Source organism: Amblyomma mixtum, chromosome 2 (assembly GCF_055824585.1).
Source record: "Amblyomma mixtum isolate Tamu chromosome 2, ASM5582458v1, whole genome shotgun sequence".
Taxonomy (NCBI): Eukaryota; Metazoa; Arthropoda; class Arachnida; order Ixodida; family Ixodidae; genus Amblyomma; species Amblyomma mixtum.
This window is the reverse complement of record NC_143013.1, coordinates 310497589-310513146: the sequence shown is the minus strand read 5'-3', so window position 1 is coordinate 310513146 and position 15558 is coordinate 310497589. Positions and strand designations below refer to the sequence as shown.

The 15558-nt window shown below is 47.9% G+C and overlaps 1 protein-coding gene across 1 annotated transcript; it reads left to right on the top strand.

Annotated features, from left to right (window-relative positions):
- Window positions 1–9245: 9245 nt before the first annotated feature.
- Window positions 9246–11046, top strand: LOC149364950 (uncharacterized). The gene has a single exon (XM_089570227.1). The coding sequence runs from the start codon at window positions 9278–9280 to the stop codon at window positions 10445–10447; it is 1170 nt and encodes a 389-aa protein (XP_089426353.1). The 5' UTR covers window positions 9246–9277; the 3' UTR covers window positions 10448–11046.
- The last annotated feature ends 4512 nt before the right edge of the window (window positions 11047–15558 follow it).

Here is a 15558-nt window from a genome sequence, read left to right as displayed (position 1 = left end):
GGAGCTTAGGTATTCCCTCAAATTTTAATGTTCCAGCACGAAGGTAAATTGGTTTTTGAGGAAAGGAAAGGGCGCAGTATCTGTCTCCCATATCTCGGCGGGCACCTGAACCGCGTCGTAAGGGGAGGGGTGAAGGTTGGAATGAAAGAAGAAAGAAAGAAAGAGGTGCCGTATTGGAGGTCTCTGGAATAATTTCGACCACCTGAGGATCTTTAATGTGCACTGACATTGCAGAGCACACGGGCGCCTTTTGCGTTTCGCCTCCATCGAAACGCCGCCGCCGCGGTCGGGTTCGAACCCGGGTACCCCGGCTCGGTAGACGAGCGCCTTAACCACAGTTGGGGTTCTTTTCCACTGTTCTTCCCCTCGCTTGCTGTTGCTTAGCGAGGACAGGCCGTCTCGTTGCCGTTACGGCCCGGTCTTGTGATTGGCATTAATTAGCGCGAAGGACGATGACGACGCTTTTCGTTGTAGAAACAAACAAAAACTTTATACATATAAGATTAACATGATGGTACAGTGAATACAGAATCAAACAAAGGGAGAGCAACAACAGAGTGGAGCCGCCAGAGCTCTCCCGGTCAAAAGCTACTGGCGAGAACCCCCAGATTCCCGCCAACGTCTGCTCTTAACCCCCTCAGCTCATCGCTGATTGGGCCGGCTCTTTCGTGACGTAACAGTTGTCTGTGGCCGTGTATTTAGGCGGGGCCACTGTGCACGTGACTGATATAAGATACAACACAAGCAAAACGCAACGAAACCGTAACAGAGCATCTTCCCCTCGGGAAGTCGGACTGCGCTCACGTAAAGAGGCAGGAATACACACAACAACACAAACAGAACCGTCATTTGCCCTGTTCCTCGAAGCGGCGCCAGCCAGCGGTAACAGAAGCACACGGCTAAAAGAAAAATCGTCTCGGCGCCGCTGTTAGGCCGCAAGTTCAGGCAATGTGCGTAGCTGAAGCGCACATCTGTCCGCGCAGCTCAAGAACTAAGGCATGCCGCCGCCGAAGCCACCCGTTGCCTTAAAGAAAAAGAAAACTAAATGCCAGCGTTCGGAAAGCGCGCCACTGACACCGACCAAACACAGTCCGTGCTCCCGGCTTCCCGCGCGCCGCCCAGAAGCGGCGCCGTTTCCCTCACGGTGAATACGCGGAGTCAGCGCACACACGCACAAGCAAAAGAAAAAGGAGCGCTCCCCCGAAAAGCAGTGCGGGTGCAAGTGCCGTTTAGGGTTTCTCGCGGCGGGGATCCTTCAAAGGGACCGAGACGAGACTGCCGGCGCGCCGTAACTCACGTAACGCGTACCCGGCTAGCTCTTCGGCGCGGGCGCTCGTCGGCGCGACCGTGTCAACCGCGTCGACTAACAGCTTGCAGGCCGGCGGGAACACAAATATTTCGGCTGTGCGTGGCGGTCTTAAGCTCAGTGGCTCTACAACCATTAACCACTGAGCCACCGCGGCGGGGAGACCCTCACGCTAAGATTTCGCGGAGCTTTGCCTGACGCTCGCTTGACCTTGAAAACCGAACCTCGACCCGAAACCGAAACCTAAGAGAACACCGAAATGCTAGCGCGTCTAATTCGCGTTTTTTAGTTTCCGTCTTCACTGCAACGTTCTCAATTCAGCGTCTACCCGAATGAGTGCAAGTGCACAGATAGAGTGCAACTGACGAGCTCTTCACGAATCGAAATATGATACTAACAGAAAGTGGATATAATGTGCTTGAGGTGCAACAAAAAAAGCTAGCCTTTGGGACTGTGCCAAGTGCTGGTAACTTGACGCTGAGCGCCTCGACATTCCTGGCCACGTGTAGCTAATTCGTTTCGCACTATGCTGGCGCTCGTCTGTGGCAAGGTGCCAGTGAAGTTCGTCTTTTTTCTGACCAGATCTTGTATTAAGCTTTTACAAGTGTATTGGATAACCCTGGGGACCTTACAATTCGTGCTGCGCTCGGAAGCGCCCTCTACAGCACGGATCGTCCATAAAAGCTGACCTCCCGAACGTTCGCGCGCTCATTAGAGGTGCAGAGGGAGATTAATGGAGGGATAACCACGAAACTCTGCTACCAAGAGGCTTCGTCCTGCCGTGCCTTGCTAAGGGCGAGGAAAAACTAAGCGCAAGCACGAGCAAGAAAAGAAAGAAAACAACAAAAAAAAAATTCGAGCGTAAGCACAAAAATACTAGTGTGATGCAGAAGTCGTGCTCCTTGAACGTGCGTTGTTGGCACCTTGCACAACATACCTGTATTAATTAAATGCCTTCTTCATTTCTATTTTTTTCGCACTTCATCTACTTTGGATGTTGTATAACAGGTGTGCGTTTTTGGCCGACAGTGTATTAGGGGAGTACAGGAGGCTTCTGTACGTTCTTCGCTTTGTGCTGTGCTCACTGGAGGCAGTTCGGGACGGCCTTGCACGTGTCACCACTGATTCATACTCCAGTCGCACGAAGTAGGCATAGGGCAACATTAGTCAAGTGTGAGCTTGCTGCTTTCGAGTCACAAATGCTTAAGTTTTCCTTCGCATGCCTTGTCGACCACTGCTTCAACGGGTGGCAGCGACTGCAGCTTTTAGAGGCGTTAGATAATCGGTAATCAGGAAGGCAGCGTGCACCTCGCGTAGTACGTCTTCAGAATAAGCATCTATAAAGGATCCCAGCGCGCAAGGAGCAGAAGGGTCAACACGGAGTGAGAAAAGCGAGGCATGTCAGCTAACCGCGGAGTCACGACTTCCAAGTGGCGAGACCCCGCTAGGCCATTTGCGCAGCGCTGATGGCCTCAAAGATCCAGGGGTGCATAGTATGTAACCCGGGGCGCAATAACGCGCCTGGTTTAGCTGCACAATGGTCAAAATACAAACCAATACGGAAGCGTTTACGGAAAAAGGCGTCTTTGAGTAAGGCTCCTGCACGCGTTGTGCAAACACGTAAGCTTGCGCGCGATTACGCCCGCGTGCTGTGAGCACAGCCGCGAATGTTTTTCGTCTACTGCTAGCGCCAACTCGCGCGCACACCATTTTTTTTCCTGGTTCCTCGTAAGCTGAGAATGAGGAGAAAAGTGCAAGCGCGTGCGTTATACACTCAAATGGCGAGATGCATTCTCGCGGCTTTGTTTTGTCCGAGTCTCTGCGGACAGTGTGCGGTTCCATCAGACTGCGTGCCTGTTGATTATCTGCTCTCTCCACGCGAACGACCACCCTGGGAGCTTGTCTTCCGCCCGGAAGAGCCGTAACGCCGCGGAAACTATTAACCGGACGCGTTCTGTCTTCCTGGTGAAATAGAACAGGAAGCGTCTCAGGTGTACGTTAGGAGGACAAGGGAATAAAGTGCTTTGGAGCGAATGCTACTTTCGAGCCAGAGAACATTCACGTTCTCTTCTGCTCGTTTGCAGAATCGTAAAATAGACCGCGTGTGTACAGGCTCAGTCTCCGGGCTGTTATGCGCCTGCTTGGATCCTGAGTAAGCCGATGCCTGACTGTACCGAGTAATGAACCACGAACATAGTCATTTAGAGTTTCAAAGTGAATAAATTCAGTCCCGATTAATTCTGCGAATTGGGAGTGTTGGTACATACTTTTGAAAAATGATAGCAGCGCGCAAAAAATTATTGGATATAAGCTTACCGGCTTGGCTCGTTAATCAGCGAAAGCTGATTAGTAGGCCCGTTTTGACGTTTCACAGGCGGCTAGGCGGTTGAGCGCCACACAGGCCCGTTTCGGCGTCTATACGCTCGCGTGCATACACTGCCTTCTTCCGCCTGCGGTCTTCAGTTCAGTCGCGTTCCGGGCACACTTCACGGACTCCGGGGCCCGCTTTCACGAAGCAAATAGTCTCGTTCCCAGTGTTGTCTTATTCGCAATCTAAACCCTCCATTGGTTTTGAGGAGGCTATTAACTGGCTCTCTGGGTAAGCGGACACCTCAATCGCGCTTTCAGGTACGTGGGTGTGGTGTCCGCCTATCGCGTTATACACGACTGCCATTGTACCTCATAAATAGCTTCTACTAAATGACTTGTACTTAGCTATTGCAGCTTTTTTTAGTGAATTTTGAGGAATGGATGATTTTGAGGAAAAGAACTGCCAATTCCGCATGTATGAGCATTAACCCGTTATAGATATGCGAACAACCTCCATCCGTGAACAATGGATCCGAAGACCGGAACCGAAGTGGGTTTATTGGGGTTTAACGTCCCAACGGGACTCAGGCTATGAGGGACACCGTAGTGAAGGGCTCCAGAAATTTCAACCACCTGGGGTTCTTTAAAGGCTGATTCACACGATGGTCCATTCGCCCGCGGCCCGCGCATCACGTGTTCGTGCGTCAGCACATTGAGAGGCGCGCTGACCAGGCCGCGGGCCGACAGCGCGCCTCAATGTGCTGACGCATGAATACGTATAGTGCGCGGGGCGCGGGCGAACGGACCGTCGTGTGAATCGGCCTTAACGTGCAATGACATCGCACAGTACACGGGCCTCGAAGTGAAAACCGAAGTGCTATAGCGAACCTAATTCTCATGTGGTCGAACTATGCAAATCTACGTCCTTTTATATTTCTGTTCTCCCTCTACCAGAAAGTAAATGAATCAAATGCGTCTTTCATATATAGGCATCAAAAATGAGGAAGGTACATGCAGTGCTCGGCCTCCCTCACCTCCGTATCTAATTTTGATGTCTTCTTTTCAGGCCTTACATCCTACTTATGTTGTCAAGGGCGGACAGCTCTATTAATAAAGAGATAGCTGGCGTTTCCTGCTCCACATGCTCTTGCTTTCCCTGGGTGTAGATCAGCACGACAGACTGTACTCGTAGTTTGTTTTCCGTTTCCGTTTCTTTTTTGCACAGCATGTCTCGCAAGAATACACCGCAACCCCAGCATTGCGGTCCATGTTGGTATATGATTTGCAGCAGGCTCTTTTGCGGGTAGAAATGCATATCCAATCAGCGTTGCCGTTAGCCGAGCTTCTGACCTTTTGAACCGTGAGGAGCTTCGGGCAACAAGTTCGTTTTCTTGCTGCGTAGCAGCGAAAGGAGTGACAAGCGCATACCTTGATGGGGAGAAGGGTGAGGACCGCTGGGTTTCTTTTCGCTTTTTATATATGATTGTTCTTGTTGTTCTGTCACGTTGTTTTTATTTGTTTGTTTGTTAGCCGGAACAGCACAGCAGTGCGATTCCGAGCTCGAGAGTGCTTTGAACCTTCCAAAGTCCTGTGCTCTGTTGATGAGGTTGTTCTCTTTGTCTTGCTTGTTGTGTCTTATGACTGCATCATGATGGGCGTCGCGTGGCGTTCACCACCAGGGGGCATAACGCTGCTCCTGCTCTGTCGGTCGTAAAAGCACTCTTTAGAAAGCAGCGTCCGCCGCCGCCACTCACCTTGAATGATGGGCCCGTCTCTTAAATGACAGCTCACTCGAGCCACCCTTGTTTTGTACATTTGTTTCTCAACATCTTGCAGTTTTCGCAGTTTCGTGTGCCGGAAGCGCAATTGGGAGGATCAGTGAGGTCGGCGCAAGTTTTCCAGTCTTGGCCAGCAGTCTCTCTTTTTTTTCCCCGCATTCCAAGGGCAGCACTGAGCGTCCTGCGAGAGTTGCAGCCCTAAAGTCGAGGAGTTTTTCTTCTTCAGACAGTGCAGAAAAATTGCGCTTGCAGCCAGACTCGGAAGACGTGCCAGCGACAGAGCGAGAATAGTCGCTGAGAAATGGTGGCTCCCTGAGTGAACTTCTCTGTGCAGGTTAGCTGAAGGCTTATGAACGAAAGCTCAGTGATAGAATGTGTCTGAAGTTCGTCCTACGGTCTAAATCTAATTGTATTTATCTATCATCACGGCGCGGCTTGGCTAGCCACACTAAAATTCGAGCATACGTATCAGCTATTTTTCATTTAGCGTCTACAGTAGTTTCTCCCACCAGAGCCACTGAGCCACCGCGACAGGTGCAGGGCCTTAAAGATGGATCCTAACTGACCCGGCATTTAACTAACTTTGGACACTCTTGCGCTGCCCCATCACCCTCCAATATTTTATCACCCACCAGTGTCCCACCTTGTTGCTTCGATGCATTACATGATGACCAACTACCAACTAGCCCTACTTTCCGCGCTGTTGAGCCTCAATCTTCCCTCCTGGAGCGTGTCTGGCTAAGGTATAGGCTTAATTGACTGACTAAATATACAGTCGATGCAACTCAATACCAAAGCGGCAAATGCCGCTCGAAAGAGGCACTGCAAGTCTGCATCCAATAACGTCGATGTATTGTGAGGCAGTGGTACCAAGGAGGTTAACGGCTATGTCATAAAAACAGGTCGACGTTGTTGGTTTGCAGGCATCCACTGGTTCCTTTGAGGGGTTGGTTAGTTTGGTTGGTTTATGGGGTTTAACGTCCCAAAGCGACTAAGGCTATGAGAGACGCCTTAGTGGAGGGCTCCGGAAATTTCGACCACCTGGGGTTCTTTAACGTGCACTGACATCGCACAGTACACGGGCCTCGAATTTCTCCTCCAAAGAAATTCAGCCGCCGCGACCGGGATCGAACCCGCGTCTTTCGGGCCAGCAGCTGAGCACCATAGCCACTGAGCCACCGCGGCGGCCCTTTGAGGGGTATTTACCGCTTTGGCATTGAGTTGTATCCAACAGGAGGCCGTTAAATTGATCGGCACTTAATTTCACACCGAATAAAAGTTATTATATAACTCGGAGATACAGGGACAGAACACAGAAGAATGTGAGGTCTACACTTTCGTCTCGCTGCGTTCATTCGTGCAGACAGCGAAAAGTTATGCATGCGCGAACGGCTGCGAGACTGGTTACGGTGTTCTGGAGATTGATGCAGGGCTACTCGCGGCTTTTCTGCAGAAAACGCCAGTAAATCAGAGCAGGCCAGAAAGAAAAAGAAAAGGAAACCAATAAGTGAACAACAGAAAGTTAGCTTTCTCATTATGCCGAATGGCAAACATCTCGAATAAAAAAAAAGAAAAAAGCTCGCAGAATCATTACGCAAAAGAACCGGGGTGGACAAGAGCAAGATGGAGCACCACCGCTTGCTTGCACTTCAAGTCTCAAGTCAAGAATGGAGGTTGTATATTCTGGAAGCTTACAGCAGCAACGAAAAGAAAAGAGAAACACACTAGGCGAGTACCTACTCTTGCTTTCGCTGCCAACGCTGCTCTCCAAAACAGAATTCAGTGGACAGTTTAATGCGAAGAAGCACAGGGAAGTGGTGTGTGTGTGTGATGGTCCGGCGGTGGGGGGGAGGGGGGGGGGTTGGTGTGCGAGGGGGTGTGCTGTTGGAGAGGATTCATTGTTGGACGGACCCGGAAAAACGCTGTTTTCAATCACGAGTCGATTCCTCCGTTGGGCCTACAGCACCGCTTAAGGTTCCTGCGCAATGTACCTTTTTGTCTTCGCGCCTGTGTCTGAAGCGTGCACGTCATAGATTTCACACTTGACAGGAGGGGGACTGGTGTATAATGAGGGGGATTTCACTTGTGCTGTGAGAAAAAAAGAACTATTGCCGCGTCCGGATCTCTCTTTGCTCGATCGTCTGTTCCCCGTTATTCCGAGCGCTCCCTTTCTCGTCTTTCAGCATTTCTTTCTTTTTATGAGGGCCCGGTGAAGTCGCTGTCGCGGGGAATGAAAAATGTCGACCGTCTGTCGGCCAACCGTCGCGCGTATTCAGAGAAAGTGCAACGCGAGTTGCTTGCCTCGGCGGCTGTGCTCCACGGTCTTCTTGACTTCAATTTGGTCTTAGGCTAGGAAATTAGCTTTGAAAAAATAAATAAATCATTGCTGTACCGCTTCACCTGAGCGCTCCAGGCTGTCAAATCGTAGAAATACATAAACGGGACTAAAGTGAAATCACTTTTGCCGAAAGACTGGGCGCAAAAATAAACACATTTACCTAACGGATCTATCGCTATACCAAGATAATAATACGAAGATAATAATAAGGAACTGCTCCATCCGTTCTTTTCCGAAACACCGTATTCAGCATTTTTCTTGAATCCCTATGTTGTCTGGGCTAATAGTAAGAGCGTCCGGCGCGTTTCAGTGAGATTGCGCAAAGCACTGAATGTACATTGAATATTATCTCATCTACACTTGCATGGACGTATTTTGTGCTCCTTTAGGTAAGGGCGCTTTGTGAAATAGCAGAGATTTCATTGCAAAGATAAAACCACAAAGCTGAACTTTTGGCTGTCATAGATCTGCTTTTCCACCGGACGTAGTCTCATGGAATTAGGAAGAGCATGCAGACCGGAATCAACGATAGCGTTATCGCAATCGATGACCCTGGGCCACTTTCCTTGCTCCACGAAACTGAAGAGGATGTTTAAATGGGCGATTTAGATTCAGATCGTGAGTTCTGAATGGACCACGATGGTATCATCCCTTTAGACTCCCTAGACATCTTCCCCTTTCGCGGATTCGGAGAGCTGCTCCGGATAGCCGACTGGAATACTCTGCGCTTAGGGAGCGCCTCTGCATCTGCACTTAGGGAGCGAGAGGACTGAGTAAAGGTGTGAGGATAGAGGGTTAGAAAACTCAATAGTTGGGGGAAGGTGGTAGACAGAAACGAGAATGGCAATATACGTTGCACCCAAAAGGCTGTGTTTATATGCGATTTTATCTCCGTTCGCTGCGAGCAGGCTTTTTAGTGAAAATAAATCCATTACTGTAGCTTTGTTTCTACAATCAAATTTTTGCACAGCGAGCGGGGTGGCGATGAAGGCACTGGCACACATCGCCGTCGGCACTGCGGACAAAAAACGAGAAAGATATGTGGCGCTGAGAATGATTCACCAGGCAAGATGTCTTGACCTCTCTAAAACAGGCCGCAGGAACCACCCCGAATTAATTAGTCGTATGTGTCATACAAGTCAACTAATGGCTTAGACCGGCCTGTTTGTGCTGTAGTGCTCTTTTTTGGTGACAATAAAAGTTATTATTACTGTCATTTGTAGCTCATATCGCTGTCGTGCACGGATTTCTCCTACAGAACTAGTAACTCGATCGAAACAAACGCGGTTTATGTAAGCATTTTTTTTTTACGCGTAAGCCTACAACGCATCTATATAGCCTTTAAGTTTTTCACTCAGTGGCTCACAAACACGGTCTAGGGAGCCAGTGATTTTCCAGTAGGGGAAGCGAAATTTGACGAAAATGAAATTTTTGCGGAGTTTCAGGGAATTTTATAAACCGACATTGTCTCTCTATTTAGAGAGACAATGTCGTGGGCTTGGTGGCTGTACCATGAAGCAGACCACTAATCCGCTTCTGTTCATAATGCAGGTGCTCGCAGCAGTCGTTACACACGCGCTGCTTCCCGCCCTGGTTTCGGCTGGGGTGGAATGCGCGCCGTCAGACCTGCCTGGATACCCCTACAGTGATACGCATGTCCGTTGCCTCAACGCCATCAGCGCTTCAAACCTGCCAGCGTCATCGCTGGAACCCTGGACACTTCCGGAACCTTGGACACACCCATCGTCATCGACGGCACCTGGCACACCGTGTATAAAAGAGCGGCAATCACCGGCCGCGCTCTGTGGGCTTGGTGGCTGTACCATGAAGCAGACCACTAATCCGCTTCTGTTCATAATGCAGGTCAGTAAACCATACGCCTTATTTGCTAAGAAAACTAGTAATTACTGCCTGGTGCAGCTTCCGAGCCCACAGTGTTGTGTCGATGTTGCTATTGAATGTTTAGAAACGATTCGCATCTTGCTACTATTGTCCGGGGACATAGAAACGAATCCGGGACCTGCCAGTGCAGAGGCAGTGCTTGCTGAATTGAAAAAGTTGTCTTCAGGTCAGGCTACAATAATCAGTGACGTCCAAGACATCAAAAACAAGTTAACCGCTACAGAGAAAACCATTACAGATCTAATTCAGAGGATTGCCGATTTAGAGAGCCACTACCAGAACCTGGCTACTTTGAAAACAGATGTCGAATGTGTGCAATGCAACACGGAAAAGACTACTCAGCTGGTGCGGGATCTGGAAGCCCGATTTGATGACGCCGAAAACCGCTCACGAAGATGCAATTTGATTTTTTACGGCCTTTCCGATCCTACACCATCCGAGACATTTGCCGATTCCGAAGAAGTCATAATTCGCCACTGCTCCGATCAGCTCGATTTGACGTTAGATAGTAAAGATATCGAACGTGCACACCGTCTTGGGCGTCACAACACAGAACGCCAGCGTCCCATAATTGTAAAGTTTGCGTCTTTTAAGACAAAACAAATGATCCTCTCAAATGGCCCCAAACTAAAAGATACGGATTTCAGCATTGGTGAGGATTTCTCCCGCCGAGTTCAAAATATAAGAAAGCAACTTGTCGCGTTTGCCAAATCAAAGACAACTAAATTTTCTTTGCGGTACAAAACCCTCCATATAGGCCCCAAACGCTATTTTTTTGATGAGACTGAGCAAACAGTAAAAGAAATCTTCTAGCCACCACGGCGACGCAAGTCGGCACTACACCGTTCCCAAACATGTCCTCGTCCTAATCTTACGTTTTCGGCAATCTTTACTAATATACGCAGTTTCATCCCGAAGCGAGAGCTCGTGTCAAACCTGGTGTTATCATCTGATAGCAACTTGCTGATATTAACAGAAACGTGGCTAACAAATGACATTAGTGATGGCGAGGTACTTGCTGATCTGCCAAATTTTTCTCTCTTTCGTTCAGATCGTAAAAACGCACGTGGTGGTGGTGTTCTGATTGCGGCAAGTAACCACTTATCATGCACTGCTCTAAACATTTCATCCGACCTTGAATTAATTTGGCTTATCTGTCGATCCGCACCACATTCCGTGCTGCTGGGTGTCTGCTACAGGCCGCCACACAACACTCCCCATTTTTGCCGCCAGCTGAACGCAACCTTGTCTAAATTAACCTCGCGGTATCCCAACGCTCACATTCTCCTCTTCGGGGATTTTAATTACCCGACTATTAACTGGCATAACCCGGTGCACTCCATAGATAATCGAGCGGATACAAGAGAATTTCTTGATATCTGTTCGAATTTTAATCTTGCCCAACTTGTACTAGAACCTACGCGTGTAGTAAACGACACTGCAAATATTTTAGATTTAGTATTAACAAGCCATCCTGAAAGTTTCTCTTCCATGACTTACTTGCGGGAAATTAGTGACCATAAAGTCATCCACACAGTCTTTAATTTCAAACCAATTCCTCGCCACAGTCCGGGAAAGACAATCCGGCTGTACGATAAAGGCAACTATGAAGCAATAAATAACGAGCTGCACGCCTTCTTTCCATCTTTTAACGCAAATTTTCAAAGCAGATCTATACAGGAAAACTGGTCAATATTTAAACAAAAGCTTAACTCTCTGGCAGATAAATACATCCCGAAGACTACTTTTCATGACACTCGAAACCAGCCTTGGTTCACGAAGTCCCTGAAAAAACTCGAAAATAAAAAGAAACGCCTATTCCGCGCAGCTAAAGCCGATCGCAGCACCTGCTCATGGGACAAATATTATGCCGCCGAGAGCTCGTATTTATCAGCTGTCAAAAACGCTAAGCAACACTTTTATCACGACGACTTGTCGAGAATCCTAAAAAGTAACACAAAAAAGTTCTGGCAAATTATAAACCCTACCAATACGTATTCAGTTACCCTGAATAAAGATTCAGGAGAGCCATTTAGCGATACTGAATGTGCTAATATCTTTTCAGTTGCTTTTTCCTCTGTCTTCACAAGCGAGCCTGATGAGCCCTTACCTATTCTGCCTACAACCATTCCGCACACCATGCCTGTAACCAATGTTTCTGCTAATGGAATAATGTCTTTAATAGATAAAATTAAACTTTCATCTGCAGCAGGCATTGACGAAATAAATTCTAAACTTTTAAAGAACACAAAGTGCATTTCTGCCGAATATTTATTGTTACTGTTTGCTCAGTCACTTTCCACAGGCACCATACCTGATAATTGGAAGAAGGGAAAGGTCGTTCCAGTCTACAAATCCGGTAACAAAAATTCACCTTTAAATTATCGTCCTATCTCGCTCACAAGTGTACCGTGTAAAATCATGGAGCATATCATCTACTCAGAAATCATGCAGTTCCTGGATGGTAACAAATTCTTTCACCCTGCACAACATGGATTTCGTAAAAACTATTCCTGTAACACACAATTAGCACTCTTTCTTCACGATCTGCATGCGAACCTCGACTTGAATATCCAGACTGACGCAATTTTTTTAGACTTTGCTAAAGCATTCGACAAAGTTTCCCACCGACGTTTGATGCTAAAACTTTCGCAGCTGAACTTGCATCCTAACATCTTAAAATGGATTGAAGCATTTCTAACGTGTCGCTTTCAGTCAGTTGCTGTTAACAACCAGTCATCTCCTTCTGCCCCCGTAACCTCAGGCGTACCTCAGGGATCGGTCCTAGGTCCTCTTTTCTTCTTAATATACATAAATGACTTGCCAGAACATATATCATGCAATATCCGTTTATTCGCCGACGACTGCGTTATCTACCACTCAATAACTAACACTTCCGACCAAAAAGCCCTTCAGGATGATCTTAACCGCATTGAAAAATGGTGCGATGATTGGCTAATGACACTTAACCCTAACAAATGCAAGCTTATTTCGTTTCACCGCAGGCTTAATCCGTTGTCCTTTTCCTATAGAATTTCTAACAATCCAATAGAGCACATTCATTCATATAAATACTTAGGTATCACTGTTTGTCATGATCTAACTTGGCGGGAACATGTTACTAATGTTATTTCATCTGCAAACAGAACCCTTGGATATCTGAAGCGCCATTTACGTCACGCAACAAAAGAGGTAAAATTACTCGCTTACACATCTTTGGTAAGACCAAAACTAGAATACGCATCCCCCATTTGGAGCCCCCATCAAGCATATCTAATCGATGCACTTGAAGCCGTGCAAAATCGCGCCGCCCGTTTCATTCACTCCCAATATTCATACGAAGTCAGTGTGTCATCCCTGAAATCACTGTCCAACTTACGAAGTCTTTCTTGCCGTCGTCGCGTCGCAACCCTATCTCTTTTTCATAAATTTTATTACAGCTCACTCGGCCATGAACCATACATCTGCGCACCTCCGCCGCGCATATCACATCGCACTGGTCACCCCCTTCAAGTTACTCGTCCACGTGCCCGTACAGTAACCTTTTCCACCTCCTTCTTTCCACGAGCCGCGTCAGACTGGAACGGCCTCTCCCACTCCGCTGCTGCTATCACCTGCCCGTCACTCTTCAACGCCAACATTGAACTTCATATGTCATCGTGAAAAAATGTACCAATTTTTGATTAACCCACCCCTTATGTAATACCCCGAAAGGGGCCTTTAAGGTAAATAAATGAAATGAAAAAAAATGAAATGAAAGAAAAGGGCCTGAAATACGAAATTTTCAGCTTGAGGAAATTGCCGATTACAGCATGGATTATCGCTGCAGAGAGCAAGAATCAATAAAAAAGAGAACTATAGTTTCGCGCTGATTAACCGCCAGGGTGTAAATCAGCAGCGGTTGCGAGAACTGAGCTCCGTGTCTCGCCCACACAAGATGATTGCTCTGATAGAAAGTAGGCGGCTCACCTGCAACGCCGGTCTGATCTAAATCAATTGCCTGCACGCAAAAGCCGTAAAGCAGGCAAGCTTTCGTCGTAAGGTTGACCCCGCCCTTTACGCAGTACGCACCGCGAACCACTCATTGAGCATTGTTTTCTCCTAAGCTGCGCGCACGACCAAATAACACTTTCTTGTATAACGCAATGCGGACGGCCAGCTTTATATCGCCGCCTGTCGATGCTATGTGTCTTCACGAAAAACGAAGGAGCGCACACGGGCGGACGCCTTCGCTTTTTGTCATCTTTCGCAGTATTCTCTTTTATGGCTGTTGTATTTTTTGTTGTTGTTTCTACGGGATATTTAATAATTATAGGTTCCAGTCACGCCTTCCGTTAAAAGGCGGCAGTGTCGTCTGTTTTCGGAGGGACTCGCTCGTTGTTCCCATTAAGGCTGCCAAATCTGGCTCCGTGGGTACAAGGCCCGTCCGTCTCTGTGATCCTCGCAGAGCGCATACGCGCCTAGCATATGCACAGCAGCGGTTCAGCGTACCGACGAAAGTTGGCCAGTTTGAAATATGCAACGCGTGGCTGGTTTTATCCTCCTGTCTGCTGTGTGCAGCCTTGCCGGGACCCGCTCTGCTTTTGTCAAATGCCTTCTGTTTACGTTGTGTACAACAGCGTTCTTTGGCACAGCTACCTTTAAAAATAACATCTGAATTATTATTCTTTCTGTCGAGCCACATCTGAATTTGTTTTTCTCTGTACGGCCCGCTCCTGTTCTGAATCGCTCTGTCCTTTCTTCCCTGTGCAAATGCGACATTTCTGCTCTGCGCGCACGCCGGCAGTGCGTTCGTAGCGCATATTCCAGCGTGCTATAGTTGCTTTTCTTTATTTTTGTTTCTTCTCTAGCTCCTTTGTGCTCGTCTGCTGCAGCGCACTGAGCATCGCTGGGCAGCGCACGTCTGACTTTGTCTATTCTGGACTTGTTCCTGCAGTGAACGTGACTGTGCGGGAGGACATACGGAAACAATAGTGAAGCCTGTTTCTCCTACGGCCGACCGACCGGACAGCAACACCAACAAAACCTTATACCCGCGTTCACCCAAGCAGACAATTAAGCTGCCATGCAAGTGCACCTTTTTTATACGGCTGTACTTATAGTATAAGTACAAGTAGAAGTATACGTAAAAGTATACTGCTCTGTACACAAAGGTTGGAGATACAAGAAAAAGCCATACAGATTACTATTTGTTTTTGCATATATGGCAAGCTTCTCGCTCGCTTGACAAGCGGCAGCGGTCAACTACGAAAGGAACTTTCGAGTGCACAAAATGGTACATCATGTAGCGCTAGACACCGGATATACTGTACGGTAGAGAAGCAAAAAACAAAAAGAAGAAATAAAACAAAAACATGCTGAGGAAAATTCATCTGAAAATTCATAATAGTTCGGCAATAACCCCAAGTGCGTTCCGAGTGTCTTGGGTAATAATTCAGCGAAACTCGCTAGCATTCGATTGGAGAAACGGGACAAGTGTTGGAGACCAAGTGATGTTTATTGACGGGTCGGCACCCGTTTGTAGAAAGTAAAAAAAAAAAAGCACCCCTACTCATGCGTACGCAGTATCCACGCCTTCCAGCGCCACTGTGTTCACGCGGCTTGAACATGGGAGCTTCGCCTGTAATGAACACGTGCACTTCTATGATCTAAATGTAAAAAGCTTCACAAACCAAGCTGGGAAGAAGAAATTGAGGACGCGCCGCTTCCGGTCAAGCTTGGCTCCGTTTGTGGCTTTGCTTTGTCTGACGCATTCTGGGGAACATTTGCAGCGCCTTTGAATACCGGGCCGCTTCTCCTAATAGAGCTTCTTTATGGCTTTCGCGCTCATTAGGGACCGCTGCTCCGTGCCAAGAATCGCGGCGTTTTTTTTTTTTTGTAACCGTGCACCTTCAGCCCGTCCCCGTGCGACTGCTGGGAAACGG